At 42.3% G+C, this 15900-nt stretch overlaps 1 protein-coding gene across 1 annotated transcript in view; it reads left to right on the top strand.

Moving 5' to 3' along the window:
• Positions 1 to 15900, top strand: part of CACNA1C (calcium voltage-gated channel subunit alpha1 C) — a 488452-nt gene that overhangs the window by 385462 nt on the left and 87090 nt on the right. Inside the window, exons 14-20 of the mRNA XM_064458535.1 lie at positions 1610 to 1817; positions 2652 to 2772; positions 4712 to 4826; positions 5935 to 6055; positions 6183 to 6252; positions 12673 to 12805; positions 14559 to 14688. Of these exons, the coding sequence (XP_064314605.1) occupies positions 1610 to 1817; positions 2652 to 2772; positions 4712 to 4826; positions 5935 to 6055; positions 6183 to 6252; positions 12673 to 12805; positions 14559 to 14688 (898 nt within the window). The remainder of the gene's footprint in view (positions 1 to 1609; positions 1818 to 2651; positions 2773 to 4711; positions 4827 to 5934; positions 6056 to 6182; positions 6253 to 12672; positions 12806 to 14558; positions 14689 to 15900) is intronic.

Genomic DNA, 15900 nt, shown 5'->3' on the forward strand with positions numbered 1-15900 from the left:
GTTGCTGAATTTCAGAGGACACGGCGGTGTCCCTCTGCAGATCAGATTGCTAACCTTCATAAAGTGATGGGGCTGCTCAAACATTCCTGTCTTCCATGGGACAAGGAAAGTTGTCTTTTTACACTGACATTTTAAAAATACTTATTTAACTGGGATTTCAAGAACCCTTGTCTCCAGTGACTACACTACCTTCAGAACAGATTTGTATGTTGAAGGATCAGGCTCCCTCAAAGGAGCGAGAGCACTAGGCATGTCTGCCATCCTTCTCAAGTGGAACTTTTTTCTCCAAGGAAAATATGGCTAGAAATTCAGAGTCCTCTAAGGAAAGAAATGTTCAATGTTAGGGGCTTTGGGAGGAGGTAGTGGAGGATATTGGCCATAGCAGAATCTCAAAGCATGGTAGTGGACCACAAGAGATGGTGTTAGAAGGAAGACTTAAAGATCACAAACAAACGTTACTAGCTTGCTGACTAATGAAAGCTGTTGAAGCTTGCTAGTAATATGCATTCAAAATGAGGTGACTGGAAGATGACAGCTAATCTTCAGCCCGGTCTGAAAAATCTGTTAGATTCAAAACTCCATAAAAGAGAAGAGGTCATGACCAGCTAAGCAGTAGGCTAGGATTGTTTGAGCAGATGCAAGATCAAAGTGGAAGTTACTTCATGGGTTATGTGGTAGATCCTTTAGAAATGTTTTCTAAAGCCTTTTTCCAACACATGGCTACTCTGCAGGCGGGCAAAGAATGCAAGCAAACTGACACGTTGCAGCAGAGCATGCTGCTGGCATCTTTTTGAACCCTAAAGTGGGATCACAAGGGCAAGAAGATTGTTTCTCTGCATCATGCATCAGTCTGATCTGGGCACAAGCCTGAATACACCAGGAGAACAGGACTTAGCCATCCTCTCTCTTGAATGAAGCCCTTCCAAAATGTTCTGCAGCCTGCTTGAGGAAGTATAGCAGGTTTGATATCCAAAAAAGCAGTTATGTTGTGCAAAGGAAACACTGGGCTTCATGGGTGTAGATCTGGAGTCTCTTTTAGGGGCCATGTAAAAGGACCTTTAATATCTTTCTCATTCCTCTCAATCCCAGAAAGCTTAGCAACCTCTGTCTGTGAGTGAGCCCAAGCACATACTCACATACACCAGATTTTGGACAAGTTTGTATTTGCATCCAAACTGTTTCCCCATCTGCTCTTGTTAGTTATTACAGGCCATTCTCTGGAGTGAGGTATTCTGGCTGCCATAACATCTGTGACTGTTGTAATGAGGTTGGTTAGAATGTAACTCACTGAAGCAGCAAGAACTAATCACTGTATATTGATATAAGATTTGCAGAGCCTTAGATGGAGAGTGCTGCAATAATCTTCTGGATGTGCATATGGGGTAGGGGGTGGAGGGAATTGTGTATGTACACGTGTGGTAGTAAAATTACTCATTAGCTGCAGTAGGTCTCATTATCTTAGGGAAGCACATCAATGATTCACTGCTTAACAGGGTGTTTGGAAATGCCTGCTTATATGCAGAAGGCAGCCTGAATCAATATCCTGTGCAGTCCATAAGCACCTGTCTTGGATTGAAGGAATTTTAGCTGCCTTTATTTTCTCTTCCAGATACTGGAACTCCCTGAGCAACCTCGTGGCTTCACTCCTGAATTCAGTCCGCTCCATTGCTTCCCTGTTGCTGCTTCTCTTCCTCTTCATTATCATATTCTCACTCCTGGGGATGCAGCTTTTTGGCGGAAAGTTTAACTTTGATGAGATGCAGACAAGAAGAAGTACATTTGACAACTTCCCCCAGTCCCTCCTTACTGTGTTTCAGGTAAGGGCAAGAGGGGTCCCAATGGGGCCAACATATTGTGTTTACGTGGCGCAAAACAGAGAGCAGGTCCTGCACCCTTCCCTTACAGCCTGGCAGTCCCCAAGGCTGGTCATCAGGCTAACAGCTCCAGGAGCAAGGTGCCACGCTGTGTTGCCAGCACAGGGATATTCCCTCCCAAGGTGGGGAACCAAAGATAAAGCCCTTGTGTGGAGCAAGGCCATCAGGTCTTAGCAGGGTAGGACAAGAGAGTGGCCATCACCATGTCCCAGGGCAGCAGCTGCATGCCAAAGCTCACCTTGCAGCCATCCTCCCCCCTCCCACAGTACTGGGGAACAAATATTTGTTCACAGCACTAGAGAAGTAATCAAATGGCTGACTGCGGTTTTTGGGAGTGATCAACGAAGAGCATGAGGATCTTGATTTTATATTCAAGGAGAAGGGAAGTGGCAGGGAGGGCTGTGCTGAGGGCTGTCTTCAATGCTATAGGTTGCACAGCCTGTCTGAAACAGCAGATACATGGGAGGGAAATGCCTGTGAGAGGTGGGGAGACTTGAGCAGAGTTTTCTGGGAGAGCCATTTGGCTTCAGCCATCACCTTCAAGGGGGCATCTGGGTTTATTTTATACTTTGAGCACACGCCCTCTTTGCATTCTCCTTGTTCTGGTTTGGGGTTTTTTTATTTATTTATTTTCCAGATGGACACAGCCAGAGTCTCCAACCATCCTGGGGAGGGGGTGTTCTCTAGGTTTAGTAGATATCTTTGTATTAATGGGGTTTTCAAATTCTCTGTGTGGTCTAACACTGTATCCCTTATTGGTGGGAATGTGTCATTTAGATCCTGACTGGGGAGGACTGGAATTCGGTGATGTATGATGGGATCATGGCTTATGGCGGCCCCTCTTTTCCAGGAATGTTGGTCTGTATTTACTTCATCATCCTCTTCATCTGTGGAAACTGTATCCTTTGATGCTACTCTTTTTCTCCAAGTGGGGCTGAATTTAAAGCCACCCTTTAGTACTTTGTTATGTCAAAAAATAATGAATTTCATACCTTACTTTTTTACCTTTTCCCTAGGTCTGAATTTTGGCTTTGCACTGGCAAAAGTTAAACAAGTTGGTTTAATTTTAGCTAGTGCTAAGGCATATAAACAGTTGTAAGAGCCAACTACCTGCCAGTTCCACATGCTACCTTTTATTTAGTATCTTTACGTTTAGTGTTTTTATTTTTCATTCCCCTTAATTCTCTCATAGGTTTTTCTTTCCTGCCTTCTCCAGAAACTAATCTCTGTGTGTACCTACTGTACTTACAGCATATTTTTGCTTTAATTACCTTTTCAGTAATATATTGCACATGCTTTCATCCAAGCCTTATGTGGAATAAAAATATGTATAATCTACAATATGCTATATACAAATTCTGTAATAGGAGTAACATATGTTTGACATAATTGATTTATGTGAGATCATATATTAACTCATGTATAAACTAACAGGAACTGTGTCCCATTTCAGTTACTGCAATCTGTGTGTTCTTCAAACAGAAAATCTTGTGCTCTGTTATCTTCCAGCCTGTGTTGGTGTTAAGTAACTTCAGTTCTCTCTGGCTTCAGGGTGAAGTGAGGGCACTGTACGTATCTCAGAAGGTACAAAGCTCATTGCATGATTAGGCCGTGTCTTTTCACAGGAATTTGCATAGAGCATAGAGCTATGGTTCTATTCCATATCTCAGTTTGCTCCAAATTTGTTCATGTTTAGTTTCTGCTTCCCTAATAAATGGCCCTCCTGTGTCAGAGGTGATATTTCTTTTTATACTGATTCCTCTATAAAGCCACCTTGTCGTCTCAGTCCAGCTCTTCTGGCCTTTCTGCATAATTCAGATCTCTCAAACCCCATTATATGACATTTCAGTTGACCTGCATGCCCTCTCTTCAAAGCGAGATGGTGCAATCCCACTTATCTGAAGGTTGAGGTAGGCAGTCTGCCTGACAGCTTAAAAAAGCTACAATTTGGATCTCCTTGTGAACCACAGAGGAAAATGTGAGCCAGCTCTACATGCTGGCTGACTTTGGAGCCATTAGACCTTGGAACCCAGGGAGCAGGGGTGGCTGTATTTCCAGACTAAGCCTTGAACTGGGGTTTACTTAAAAGTTATCATAGTATAATAAGGCCCACTCTCAAGAAATATATAAAAGAAGCTGATGTTCAGATTTGTAACACGAGATCTGAACAGTGACTGGCAAGGCAAGAGAACAGTTGTGATTCCTTGCCCTTCAGCTACATGGGCATGACTAGCTGTGCACGGGCTCTCTGCTAGGAGATGGCAGAGTTGTCAGCTCAACCTTTCAATGCCCAGAGTAAATTAATTCCTTTGTGGTTGCCTCAGAAATGTTAATAAGAGTGCTGTGCTTGCTGTCCATAAAATCCATTCATGTCTGTGGGAATACCTATAATGAGGGTGTCCAACTCAAAAGTGGAAAGCACTGGAGCCTTATGGTATGAGGCTCTTGAATATAGGAGTGCTGTAATAAAGGTGGCCTAAGTTGTCAAAGACGCAAAGAATCCAGCGCTCCCCTTATCTTCAGTGGGATTTGTTGCACAAGTGAGACTCTCTTGGGAAATCAAAAACTAAAATAGTTTTAGTGGACTTAGATGTTTTATATCAGTCATTCTGTTGCGAAATTTTGGAAACCCCACAGAGTGTGTTAGCCATTTGGATGGGAAGTGTAGGTTTGTGCACGCTGGATATGCACATCCTGACCATTTGTGTAAAATGGAAGTTTGGAAAAATATAAGCGATCTGATGACAGGTTGCTAAAAAATTTCAATTAAGAAATCTTTGGTATAATATTGTTCAGCTGTTTTCAAAGCCTCTTTTCTTTAAGTAGCACACAAACAGATATCCTTCTGAATGTATTTTTGGCCATTGCTGTGGACAACCTTGCTGATGCTGAGAGTTTAACATCTGCACAGAAAGAGGAGGAAGAGGAAAAAGAAAGGAAAAAGCTAGCTAGGTAAACCCATTTGCATACACCTATCTATGTTCATATGCATGCATTCCTGTGAGTATAACCACACATTATGTACATATATATGTGCAAGTAAGAATGTGTGTATATGTAATATATGTGTCACTTCCCTGTGGGTGCGTATAGATTATATATATGTGATTAATGTAATTATATATGGAATTATGTATATATAAATTTTTATGTAAAAGAATTCAAACTAAAGGACAAGAAGGTGGCATGAGCTGGGAGTGCCCACAGTTGCAATGATGTGAGCAGAGGAAAGGAAGCCTGGGTGACTGATGAGCTCTCAGGGCATCAGCAGAGAATGAGTGTGAAATGGTGTCAATGTTACAATCCCAGTTGCATCTCCCTGTTACCTTCTGATTGCTTTGGACCACAAGGCACATTTTCAGACTGTCGTTCCCCCAACAAGATTCAACAGCTTCCTTATCTTTTGATGCCACATTCTGTTTTTCTCTTGCCTGTTCTTTTAGTGTTTCTGCAGACTCTTAGGAGGCACGAGCTGGTTGTAAAGTTTCTCTGTCATTCCCAGCTGCCCACAATGGGGAAGCCTCTCCTTACTCATTATTTCCATTCACTGTCTTCCAGGCTGCTTGGAGGAGATCTTTTGTGCAGATCTTTCTGCTTCATCCAGCATGCTAGTCAACAGTCTGGGAGTGCAGTGAGGGGCAAAAATTTGTAGGCAACCTAGTGGAAGCCCACAGGATATGGGTTGAAAATGGTTCATACTTTTGCCATTGGGTGAACAAAGAGATCTCCGCTGACAGACCTAGAAATACGCATGTGCACAAACACACAGGCACATACTTCACACACACACACATGCATCCCCCCACACACACAGAGACAAACATGTGGCATTGAGAAAGCTATAAAATAGAAGGATGCTATATAGAATTAGAGCAGAGTCTCTGCCTTGGCCTGCAGATAAAGACAAGGTGGAGCCACTGGTATGTAAGCTGGACTCAGAATGGAGGTGCCAACCAGCCAATTGTTCTCATGGTGTGTGCTGTAGTACATGAAGTTCCTGAAAGTGAAACAGTTTCTCATCTTTGTAACTTGCTGCTTTTTTATCTTGTAAAATTGTTAGGACTGCTAGTCCTGAAAAGAAACAGGAGATAGAAAAAACAGCTGTGGAGGAGGAGACAAAAGAGGAGAAAATTGAGCTGAAATCGATCACTGCTGATGGAGAATCTCCGCCCGCTACCAAGGTAAGGTCTGCTGCCAGCCAGCACCCTCTGTGCGGTGATGGCATGAACAGCTTGGGCTTCTGAGGGAATGAAAACCCTCTGCCTATTCTGACAAAGGCTTTGCTGCTTCTCCTTCCATTTCTGCCAGATCAACGTGGATGATTATCAGCCCAATGAAAATGAAGAAAAGAGCCCATATCCCACAACAGAAGCACCAGGTACATATCTTCTTCCTTTTATCCCTGGTTTGACAAGGACAAGTTCCAGTTGCTAATGCATGTAAAGCCAAACTGTGGTAGCAGGTATGCTGAACATGTAATGCTTTCACGACTGGACAGGGTGATGTGCTGGCCTGTGTTTGCACAGCTGTGGACTTGGTCCTTTGTAGTCCCTCTACTGATTAGTCATAATTCTGTATTTCCAAATACGGAGCTTTACAGAGAACCAAATCAAATCATATACAAATCTCTTTATATGAAAATCTACATATGACTTTGCTTTCAGTCTATTTTTTTAGAACTCACTGGTCGGGGAGACTCACTACAGATACTCATGAAAGACAAAGTGCTGAATGCCTTTTTGCACTTTTTTCTAAACAAAAAAGACAGTGTGACTTATTAACATAATTCCAAAGGCATAAGATCTCAGCCCAGAATTGGAAAAAACAGGCTAGAGCATTAGTTAGGCTAGTTTTCAAGTCAGTTGGACCTAATTAACTTCATCCTCAGATACTTAAAAATTGGTTGAAGAAAACTCAGAACTTCAAGCAGTTTTTTTTTTTCAAGAGAACCTGAATGGGTGGTAGGGTTGGAGCAGAAAAATTATAAGCTAGTCAGTTCAACTTCCGCTCTTGGAAAAGTGCTGGAACAAACGATTAAATAAACTACATGACTGCAAGATAAGGAAATTATAAACAGCCAACACAGATTTGCCAAGAGTGAATCACCTCAAACCACCCTTATTTTCTTCTAAAAGGGACCGACAAGACTATTAGACAGGAGAAAAGAAGTGGATGTCATATTCTTTAGCTTTCCTAAGGATTCTGACTGTCTCTCATAGCATTCTCATAAGTTGGCTAGAAATTGGTCAGAGCCTTTGTGTGGAGAGTAGTGATGGCCCCAGTGAGGTTCTACAACCCAAGGGCCTGGCGAGAGTTCAGTTCAGTTCATTGTGAATGACCTGAATGATGGAAGAGGAAATATGCTTATTACATTTGCAGATGACATGAAGCTAGGAAGGACAAAAAGCATGCTGGAGGGAAGCATTAAAATTCAAAGAGCTTTTGAGGAACTGGATAAATGGTCTAAATAAAATTGAAAGTGCCAGGCTCTACATGTAGACAGGAGTAAACCACTCACAAATAAAGGATCTTAGGTGACAGCTAGTTAGGTAACAGTCCTTGAGAAAAGAATCTGAATCTTGTGATCACAAGCTCAACAGGTGAAAGACGGCATTTTGCTGTCTTTCAAAAGGCAAGCAAGTAATGAGAGTTATAAACAGTGAAAACATGACCCTTTAGCCTAGTTATGGGTTTCTTCTAACTGGCCAGTGAAAGCTAACTAGGGCAAAACAATTGTTTTATTCTGTTCACCGTTGATAAGACCTCAGCTAGGATATTGTGTCTTATTTTGGGTGCTCTGCTTAGGAGAAGTGGGGCTGAATTGGATAGAGTGTAGAACAGCATGGTGAAAACAATGCTAGTACAAAGTGAGAACTAAGATTGAAAGAACTGTGGTCATTTGAGCTAGGAAAGGCAGGAGAAACATCTTCAAATGCATAAAAGCATGTTAGAGGTAGGAGGGGAATTATCTCCATTACGAAGATGTAAAAAATTTAAGCTTTACACCCAGGGGATAATTTTCTAATGATGAGGCTAGAAAAGACTGTGAAGGTGGTTGTGGAAGCCCAGCATCACTGAATGCTGTTGAGAACAGGTCAGAAAAATATCTGCTGGAAAAAGCTTCGATATAATAATTAGTTGATCCTGGCTTAGTAGAGGCATGAACCAGAGGGCTTTTTGAGATCCTTGCCTGCTTTGCTCTTCTGCATTTCTATGATTATATACCAGGCTGTAATTGGTAATAAAACATGTTTGCTTCCATTCCGTGATTCCTAATAAATGCCTGATAATAGGTTGATGTGATAGGGTAAAAAAAGACACAAAAGTTCATTTTAAATAGATGGACAAGGGTTTCAGACAAGCAAAAAGGAAAACTGTTTATTGCATTTGATTTTCAGTAAAAAAAAATCCCTGCATTTGCTATACTTGTATTCATCCATTTTTATAGCCCATTTATCAGGAATAAGTGTGGTTCCAACACCACCCAATACTCTTTTAGCTTTGCCTGGGGCAGATCACTCTGGCTTTAATCTTCCCAGCACTTCTATAGGCATAGACACTTACTGGAAACACATCCCCAGTTACTAATGGGTTTTTGGGTGTCTTTAGTCAGAAGCACAAATTAAAACAGCTTGATACAGTTCTGTTTTTGTTTGTCAGCTGGTTTGGACTTGCAGACAATTACATATTTTTTTTTTCAAGTGAAGGTACAGTCATCTGTATATCAAATTTAAGCCTACTGATAATAGAATAATGTTTTAGTTACCTTCTGTGAATAGCTTAGAAAAAGTCCAGCATGTGAACTATATGACAAAAACTACATCTACAGTTTGTGTCATGGACATTTTAGGATTAAAGTGCAGAAAATTAAGTAAAACCACTTTTAACTCCTGCCGTGGGACCGCTCCCTGGCTTGGCATACTTTTGAACAGAACCTAAAATTTGATTGAATGGTCAGGTTTTCTCCTGTCTCCTATTAGAAATGCAAAGGAGCAGCATCTTGGTTATTTGCCATTGTATGATGCCATTTCTAAACAGGCCTATTCCATTAATTGTTTATCAGTTCTTTGTGAAGAGTGAAGTTGATCTCTAACAGCTCACAAAATTACCTGATCACTTCTTTCAGAGTTCATGGAAGTCAACCGTAAGGCTTAGATACAGTAAAGTTTTGTAAATCCCTTGTTAGATCAGATTTACCACAGTCATCTCTTCCATTGTGCTGTATAAAACTCAGAAAAACCAAGGTCCTCTCAGAGTTGATGTGCCGTGTCACATCTGCCTTGTGAGGTTAGTTCTGGGCAACAAGGCTCCAAGGCTTCCCCCAGCATTAGCAAGCAAGAATTTCCCAATCCCCACATGTACTCCTGTCCATTTCCCTTGTGGCCATCTGATCAGTCCAGAATCCTTCTGCTGACTGCTGGTCAGTCCATCTGTGGTACAGGAGGTGCTGTGCAGCCATATACAGCCCATCTGAGAACACATCTTTTCTTGCCCACTTGCATGTGGATCCGTATCAGCTGCGTTTTGAGTGAAGCATTCGTATTGCTTTTTAGATGCAGTCAGCTGATTCTACCTATTTTCTATTTATGATTTAAGCTGTTAAATGATTTAAGCCTGTGACCTTTCCGTGGCTGTGCACCATCCCATCCTCTGAAAACATCCTTCACCCTAACCCAGTGTTCAGAAACAATTTGAAATGGTCACTTCATTTCTTTTCCATTTATTCTTTCAGCCTGCCTTCCTCAATCTCCTGTTTGTTTCCGCTGCCTCAACCAGTTTTCTCAATAATCTTTTCTGACTCTATTTGCTACACAGTGTTTCTCTTAGCCCCCAGAATACTCTGTGTCCTTGCAGCTCGTCAGATCAGCTATCCTCATTGTTGGAAGGAGAGACTAGTTCTTCCAGAGATTTGTGTACACTAGAAGGATTATCATGATAATATGTTTATTATAGAAAGACAGGGAGCTAGTCTTGCAGTGTAGTACAGAAACAGACAAGGAATTCGGAACGTCAGATAAAGGTAAAAGCCTGGGACGATTCATGGGAGCTTGAAGCAAAGCAATGTCCTTACACAAGAGTTCTGCTCTTTGTACAGTTAAAAAAAAAGAAATCCTCATCATCGAATTTTTCACTGATGCCACCCTGTAGCTTGTGTGTGGTTATGGCTTCACAACCAAAAGACATCACCATTCTAATGAAGCAAAATTCAAGATGACAATCCCAGATTTGAATTTTCTTGAACTTTATGAGAGTTCAAACCTAGATACGAACTTGGCAGCTCTGAGTCATGTTTCTTTATGATTTCATGGCAAGCTTGGCTAGAAGGGTCTCTTTTTAAAACAAATATGTTATAGAAAACAGTCAAAGAACAAGTGTCGGATTGCAGTTGAAGTGCTGCCCAACCCATCTGTGAATACCATGTTGACCTTTGCTTCTGTGAATGCTGGCAACTGTGCAAAATACTGTTTCGCTATGCAGGTAGATAGCTTAGGTAGTGACCTGAGCTGGGGCTGTAATCATGTTATTCTTTGTGTATTTGGGCCTCAGCATTTCCTTTCTTCTACATCCTAGACCCTACTTTAAATGAAAAATATTTATAACATTATTCTTAATCTATGGCCAAGGAACTGAATGTGTTTTCCAGCCTGAAGGTATGTGATTGCCAGAATCATTAATGTATTTCTTGCTGTATGGCAGACACAAGAAAAAGAGGAGAGGAGCAATGTCCTTTATGGTCTTCATGGGGTTGATCCTTCTGTTAAGGGTCCATTTTCCTGAGGTGTTTTTCCATACATGTTTGAAAGTGTTTTTGTAAGCATTCCTCCAAGTAAAAGAAAAAGAATGATCTAATAGCAAAGGCAAAGAAGAGGGACTCAGAATACTAGTCTTTTTAAGTAAGAGCTCTCATCTACGTATCCTACGTAATCATGGGCATCGGTATTCTGGACTGTTACAGAAGAAAAATAATTTCCTTACCGTGCTCATTGTCAGCCCACTCTGAAATCTGTAGCTAAAAGGTGCAAGTGCAAAGTATTGTAATATTATATAAATATGGGCATTAGCATTAACAGCATTTTTACAAGTACTATGCACAAAAGTACTTCTGAAAGAATGTTTCATTTAACTAATAGAGCCTGTAGAAAAAGTATTATAAAGTATATTACTATATAAAACTGAGCTATTAAAAAATAGACCAGCTTAAAAAGTACAAACTCTATGTACCAGCTCAAACATCTCTCAAAGAATCTATCAAGTGAATTCGGGCTGAACTCTTGCTACTAGAAGTGTAAAGAAAGAATCCTATTTGCATGCAATAATGGCATGCATTGAAAAGGCCACTTTTCTCCTGTCTCCCAACATCTAGATTAAGATCTGTGCTGATTCATCTGTTCTTTCTGATGTGTCCATTTCCAGATCAAGTACAGTACCTGACCCTAAAGGAACAGGCTCTTCCTGGAATTTTTCTCACTTTATGGACTCAAGATAAACCTTTTTAACTAGAGTTTCCTCCTTCGCATTGGCTGGAAGATGAATCACTTGCATCTAACCTGTCAGGCTCCTTTCTTAAAATATTTTTTCCCATCTTGCTGATAAAGTGAAAGGATTGGGATCTTTAAAATAGCAAAATCCTATCATGTCATTTGCAAAACAGCATCTGACTTCAGCAGGTAGAAGAAAGCCTCAAAGGTGGAATGTTCTCTTTCACATACTGCTCAGCCCACATCTCTGTGTTTTTATCCTTAAGGGTGCTCACAGTGCCTGGAGATCTGCTCAATAGGCATCAGGTTCAAGAGTCTCAGCCTTGTTCCCACCCTTTCAATCCTCCCCGCCACTGAATTATGAAAGGGCACAATTTTAAGAATTTCTGGTTGGTGTAAGTCAAAGTGCCCATGCTCCATGTTTGCTCTGGGGCATACATGTGCTCATCCAGATGCAATCCGAGATATGGCAGAGGCTCCATGGAGAGCCTTACAAAGAGATCTTGATAAACTGGAGGAATGGTCTGAAGAAAATAATGTGCAGTTCAATAGGGATGAGGTTGAATTGCCACTCTTGGGAACTGTCAGCAGCACATATGCAACGCGGGAAGTGACAGGCTAGGCAGCCATTCTGTGGTAAATAATCTGTACTTTGTGCAAACCAGTAAGTGATGGTAAATTATTGCCAGAGTGTAATGAAAAGAAGTGCCTATGAAGGACATCTAAACAGGAAGGTAGTAATATAAGATAAAAGAAGTAATCCAGCTCTCCACTGCACCAGTAGAACCTCAACAGCAAGTTAATCCTGCAGATAATCTGGAGGAAAGTAGGAGGAATGATCAGAAACCAAAGAAACACAGCATCTCAGGAAAGACGCTTGTTTTGCTCTAGGAACCAGAAATCCTCACAGAGGCATAATAATGATCCTCAAGTATGTAAAAGCCTTCTGCAAGAGGAAGGGATTTCTCTATTTTATGTGTCCATGGAAAATAAGAGAATAGATAATGATTTAGACAATAGCAAGAAAGATTCAAGTCAGTCATTAGAAGAAGGTTTTTTTGCAGAAGGGTCAGTGAAGCATCTGAGGAGACTGCTGTGAGAATATTGTGGCTTCACCAGAATTAATGGTTTTACAGACAGAATAGATCAATGTCTGCCAGGGCAAGCACTGGGCAGCAGATGCTGCTTTGGAGAAAGGAATTGGACAAGGAACCTCAAGCTTTCATCATCCTGTTTCAATAAGTCTTAATTTGCAGCTCTGGTTGTGACAGAGACAAATGCTGGTATTTTGCATTAAAAGACAAAAATGCTTCTTGCAGCAGAGGAAGATGAGGAGGAACCTGAGATGCCTGTCGGCCCTCGGCCTCGCCCAATGTCTGAGCTGCACCTCAAGGAAAAGGCTGTCCCTATGCCTGATGCCAGTGCTTTTTTCATCTTCAGTCCAAACAACAGGTATTTAAGAGATCGCTTAGCTGGAACAAGGAGGTAGAGAGCAGGTACTCCTTCCATGCTGAACCCCAAAGGTTATGTGGTGCAGAGCTCCCTTCCGGCAGTTCATATCAGAGACCTCCTTTGACCAGTCTGTCTTTTAAAGGCCCTGGCATGAAATTCTCATGAAATCACAACTGCAGGGAACCCCCTGACAATATTCGATGGGAGTTCATGGCACCTGCAAAGCTGATTGAAGACACAAATCATGAAAGCTTCAGAAATAAGGGCCTTGGAGGCAAGTCAGTAATTGGAATTCCCCAACATATTCAGGTCCAAATTGCAAGCAAGCCATCATGCAATCAGTCAAGTGTGAGACAGGAGCTTCCTGTCCTAATGGCTGCTCTAAATCCACTCCCAGTAGGGGTTCATGTCTCTGCTCATTCCTACGTGTCAGGAACGAGCATACAAGAAAAGGGTGGAGGAGGATGAGAGTCCCTAGCTCTGAGGGGAGGCTGAGAAGAATAATTCTTCTCTCACACTCTTCCCTTTGGCTCCTGCAATGTGGCTTCACATTGCCCCACCTGTCTTTCCAACACAGATGTGTGAGACCAGTTCTCTGTGTGTGGGCTGAGCTGTGACACAGGGCAATATATTTTTCCAAGGGTGCAGAAAAGAGCTCACTGCCCAGTGGTCTGTGCAGTACCATGTATCCCATCTCCCTTCGGGACTTGGTCGCCAAACACAGTCCTATAGTAAGGCAGGTCTATAAAAGCACAGCTGAATTCAGAGCAGGTCTTTCCACAGCAGGGCTTGTACCACTTCTCCTTGGGTATGTGCAATAAGGAGGGACTGATGATAAGTGGGACTCATGGGCTTTAATGCCAGCTTTGCCACCTACCCACTGGCGCTTGTTGAAGAAGTAAATTAACCTCTGCAATCATCTGTAAAATTGCTATAATACTGGCTTGGAGGCTTAACAGCCAAAAGTAGAGCTAAATAGATTAATGAAGTGCCTCTAGAATTATGCATAGGACTGTTATGAGGTTTAACTCCTCGTATCCTGATACCAACATATGGAAGGTGCTGTAATGGTCTCCAGTAAAGATGCTGCTGTTTGATGGGAGACTGCTACTTCTTTACTTGATATTTTCCCACTAAAAGCACCTAGCACTTTGCATTAGGGTGATGTTTAGCAGATGCCCTGCATGGCATGATGTCCTCCCAGAAGCCCTTTGCAAATGCCAGCCTGCCCTATATCCATTTGGCCAGATCTGTGCCCTGTTAGCAAGGTAGATCCCCCATAGCTCCTGCTTAGTGACACGCCAGCCCCAGCTCAGAAAGACATTGGCCACCCCAAAGCCCATTTCCACTGCTTTTCCCCCTAAATGAATAGGGTATGGTTCTGTGAATGAAAGAAAGGGATATAATTTTGGGTTGGCAGGTTTCAGACCACATCTAAATCACAAAAAGCTGTTGTCAGGAGGGAGTGACTGTTCTCCATTCAAATGCACCAAGCATGAGCCCTGCAGGCAGCCAACTATTTGACCATTCCATGTGCATCACTGTGATGTGGAGAGCCAAGGCTGCCCAGCATCCAGCAGGGCCAAGCACAGCTGCCTGGGCCCATCATTCTCCCTGCTGCTGGGGCAGAGGGAAGGTGCTCTGCAGAACAATCCTCCAGGGCCAGCTCTGCTGGCAAAAGAGAAGAGGGGAATGTTTCCCAGGTCTTGCTGTTCTCTGAGAGATAAAGCTGTGCCTCTCCTCTCTCTTGCAGGTTTCGTGTCCACTGCCATCGAATCGTTAACGATAACATTTTCACCAACCTGATCCTATTTTTCATCTTGCTCAGCAGCATCTCCCTGGCAGCTGAGGACCCCGTCCGACACCTCTCCTTTAGGAACCAAGTATGCTTCCCATCCTCCTTCCCTCACTGTGTATTAAAAGTGTGGTACAAGCAGATCATGAGTTGAAGCCAGGGAAGTCAGAATAGACTGCATCAGAGGCTTTGGGAGTGACTCTCTTCCCTGATTTGTGCCTTTTGTAGGCTGTGTGTGAAATCATTGGGTTTTGCAGGAAACAGGAGTCAGTGCATAATGTGGCCTCTAGTCCATTTCAGAAGTATTTGCAGGGGAAGGAAGGACAGGAGGCTGAAGCAAAATCATTGCTCCCTGAGTTTAATGCATTAGAAATGGTCTGTAGCAACATTGGTTAGGATACAGATAATTCTATTTTGGGGGATTTGCAGGTTCCCTTTGGAACATTCGTTCTCATGCTTTCCTTTGAACTAAAACTCCCAGGGCCTGATTTTCAGTTTGTTCACGCTGGAGTAAACCAGAAGTAACATTCTTGAGTTTGATGCAGTCAGTCTGGGGGAAACTGGTGTTATCAAGGTTAGACTCACGCTATTTGAGCACAAGCTGCAAAGTTATCATTAAATTTGAGATAATCTTCGGAAAAATATGCTGTGCTCCTCACAGCCTGGGGGAAGGAGAGGAAGGCATTCAGCATGGAGATACATTCTCACCTTCTTTTCTGACCATTCTATTAGCCTTTTGAAATGTCCAGTGCTCCCTTAACTTTGCCAGCGGTTGTTTCCATTGATCTGGGGTCATTGCAGAAATCAGAAGAGTCAATAGTCATATGTGAGACTTCTGATCTCTGCTGTCTGCAGTGGCATTCTGGTGCCCTTATGCTGGAAGAGCATGCTAGGCTTGAAGAGTGGGACAGGGTTTTTTGTTATTTAATAATAAAACCTCAATTTAACACGCAGTATTCTACCTCCCTTAAATATCCTGGCCTGACCATGCATTTATACACATATGTGCATGCAGAGAAGGTGTTAACAGAGGTTTATTCCTGAGCTTATCTCAGAGCTGCTTTGCATTTTTTTCTGAAGGAGGGTACTAAATAATACAGTCAAACCTCTGCCATCAATGACCCACTTGTGCACGGCTGAGTGTGCCCCCCGTGTAGGGATAAATGTATGTCAATATGTATTAGCACAGCAGCATGATGTCAGCTGGCATATGGGCTTCTGACATGCCACAGAAGCTGCTGCAGAATCTGTAGCTGAGAGATTTAAATGAGAAAAGAAGTAGTCAAATCTGGTTGTCCTG

This window comes from Phalacrocorax carbo, chromosome 1 (assembly GCF_963921805.1).
Source record: "Phalacrocorax carbo chromosome 1, bPhaCar2.1, whole genome shotgun sequence".
Classification (NCBI taxonomy): Eukaryota; Metazoa; Chordata; class Aves; order Suliformes; family Phalacrocoracidae; genus Phalacrocorax; species Phalacrocorax carbo.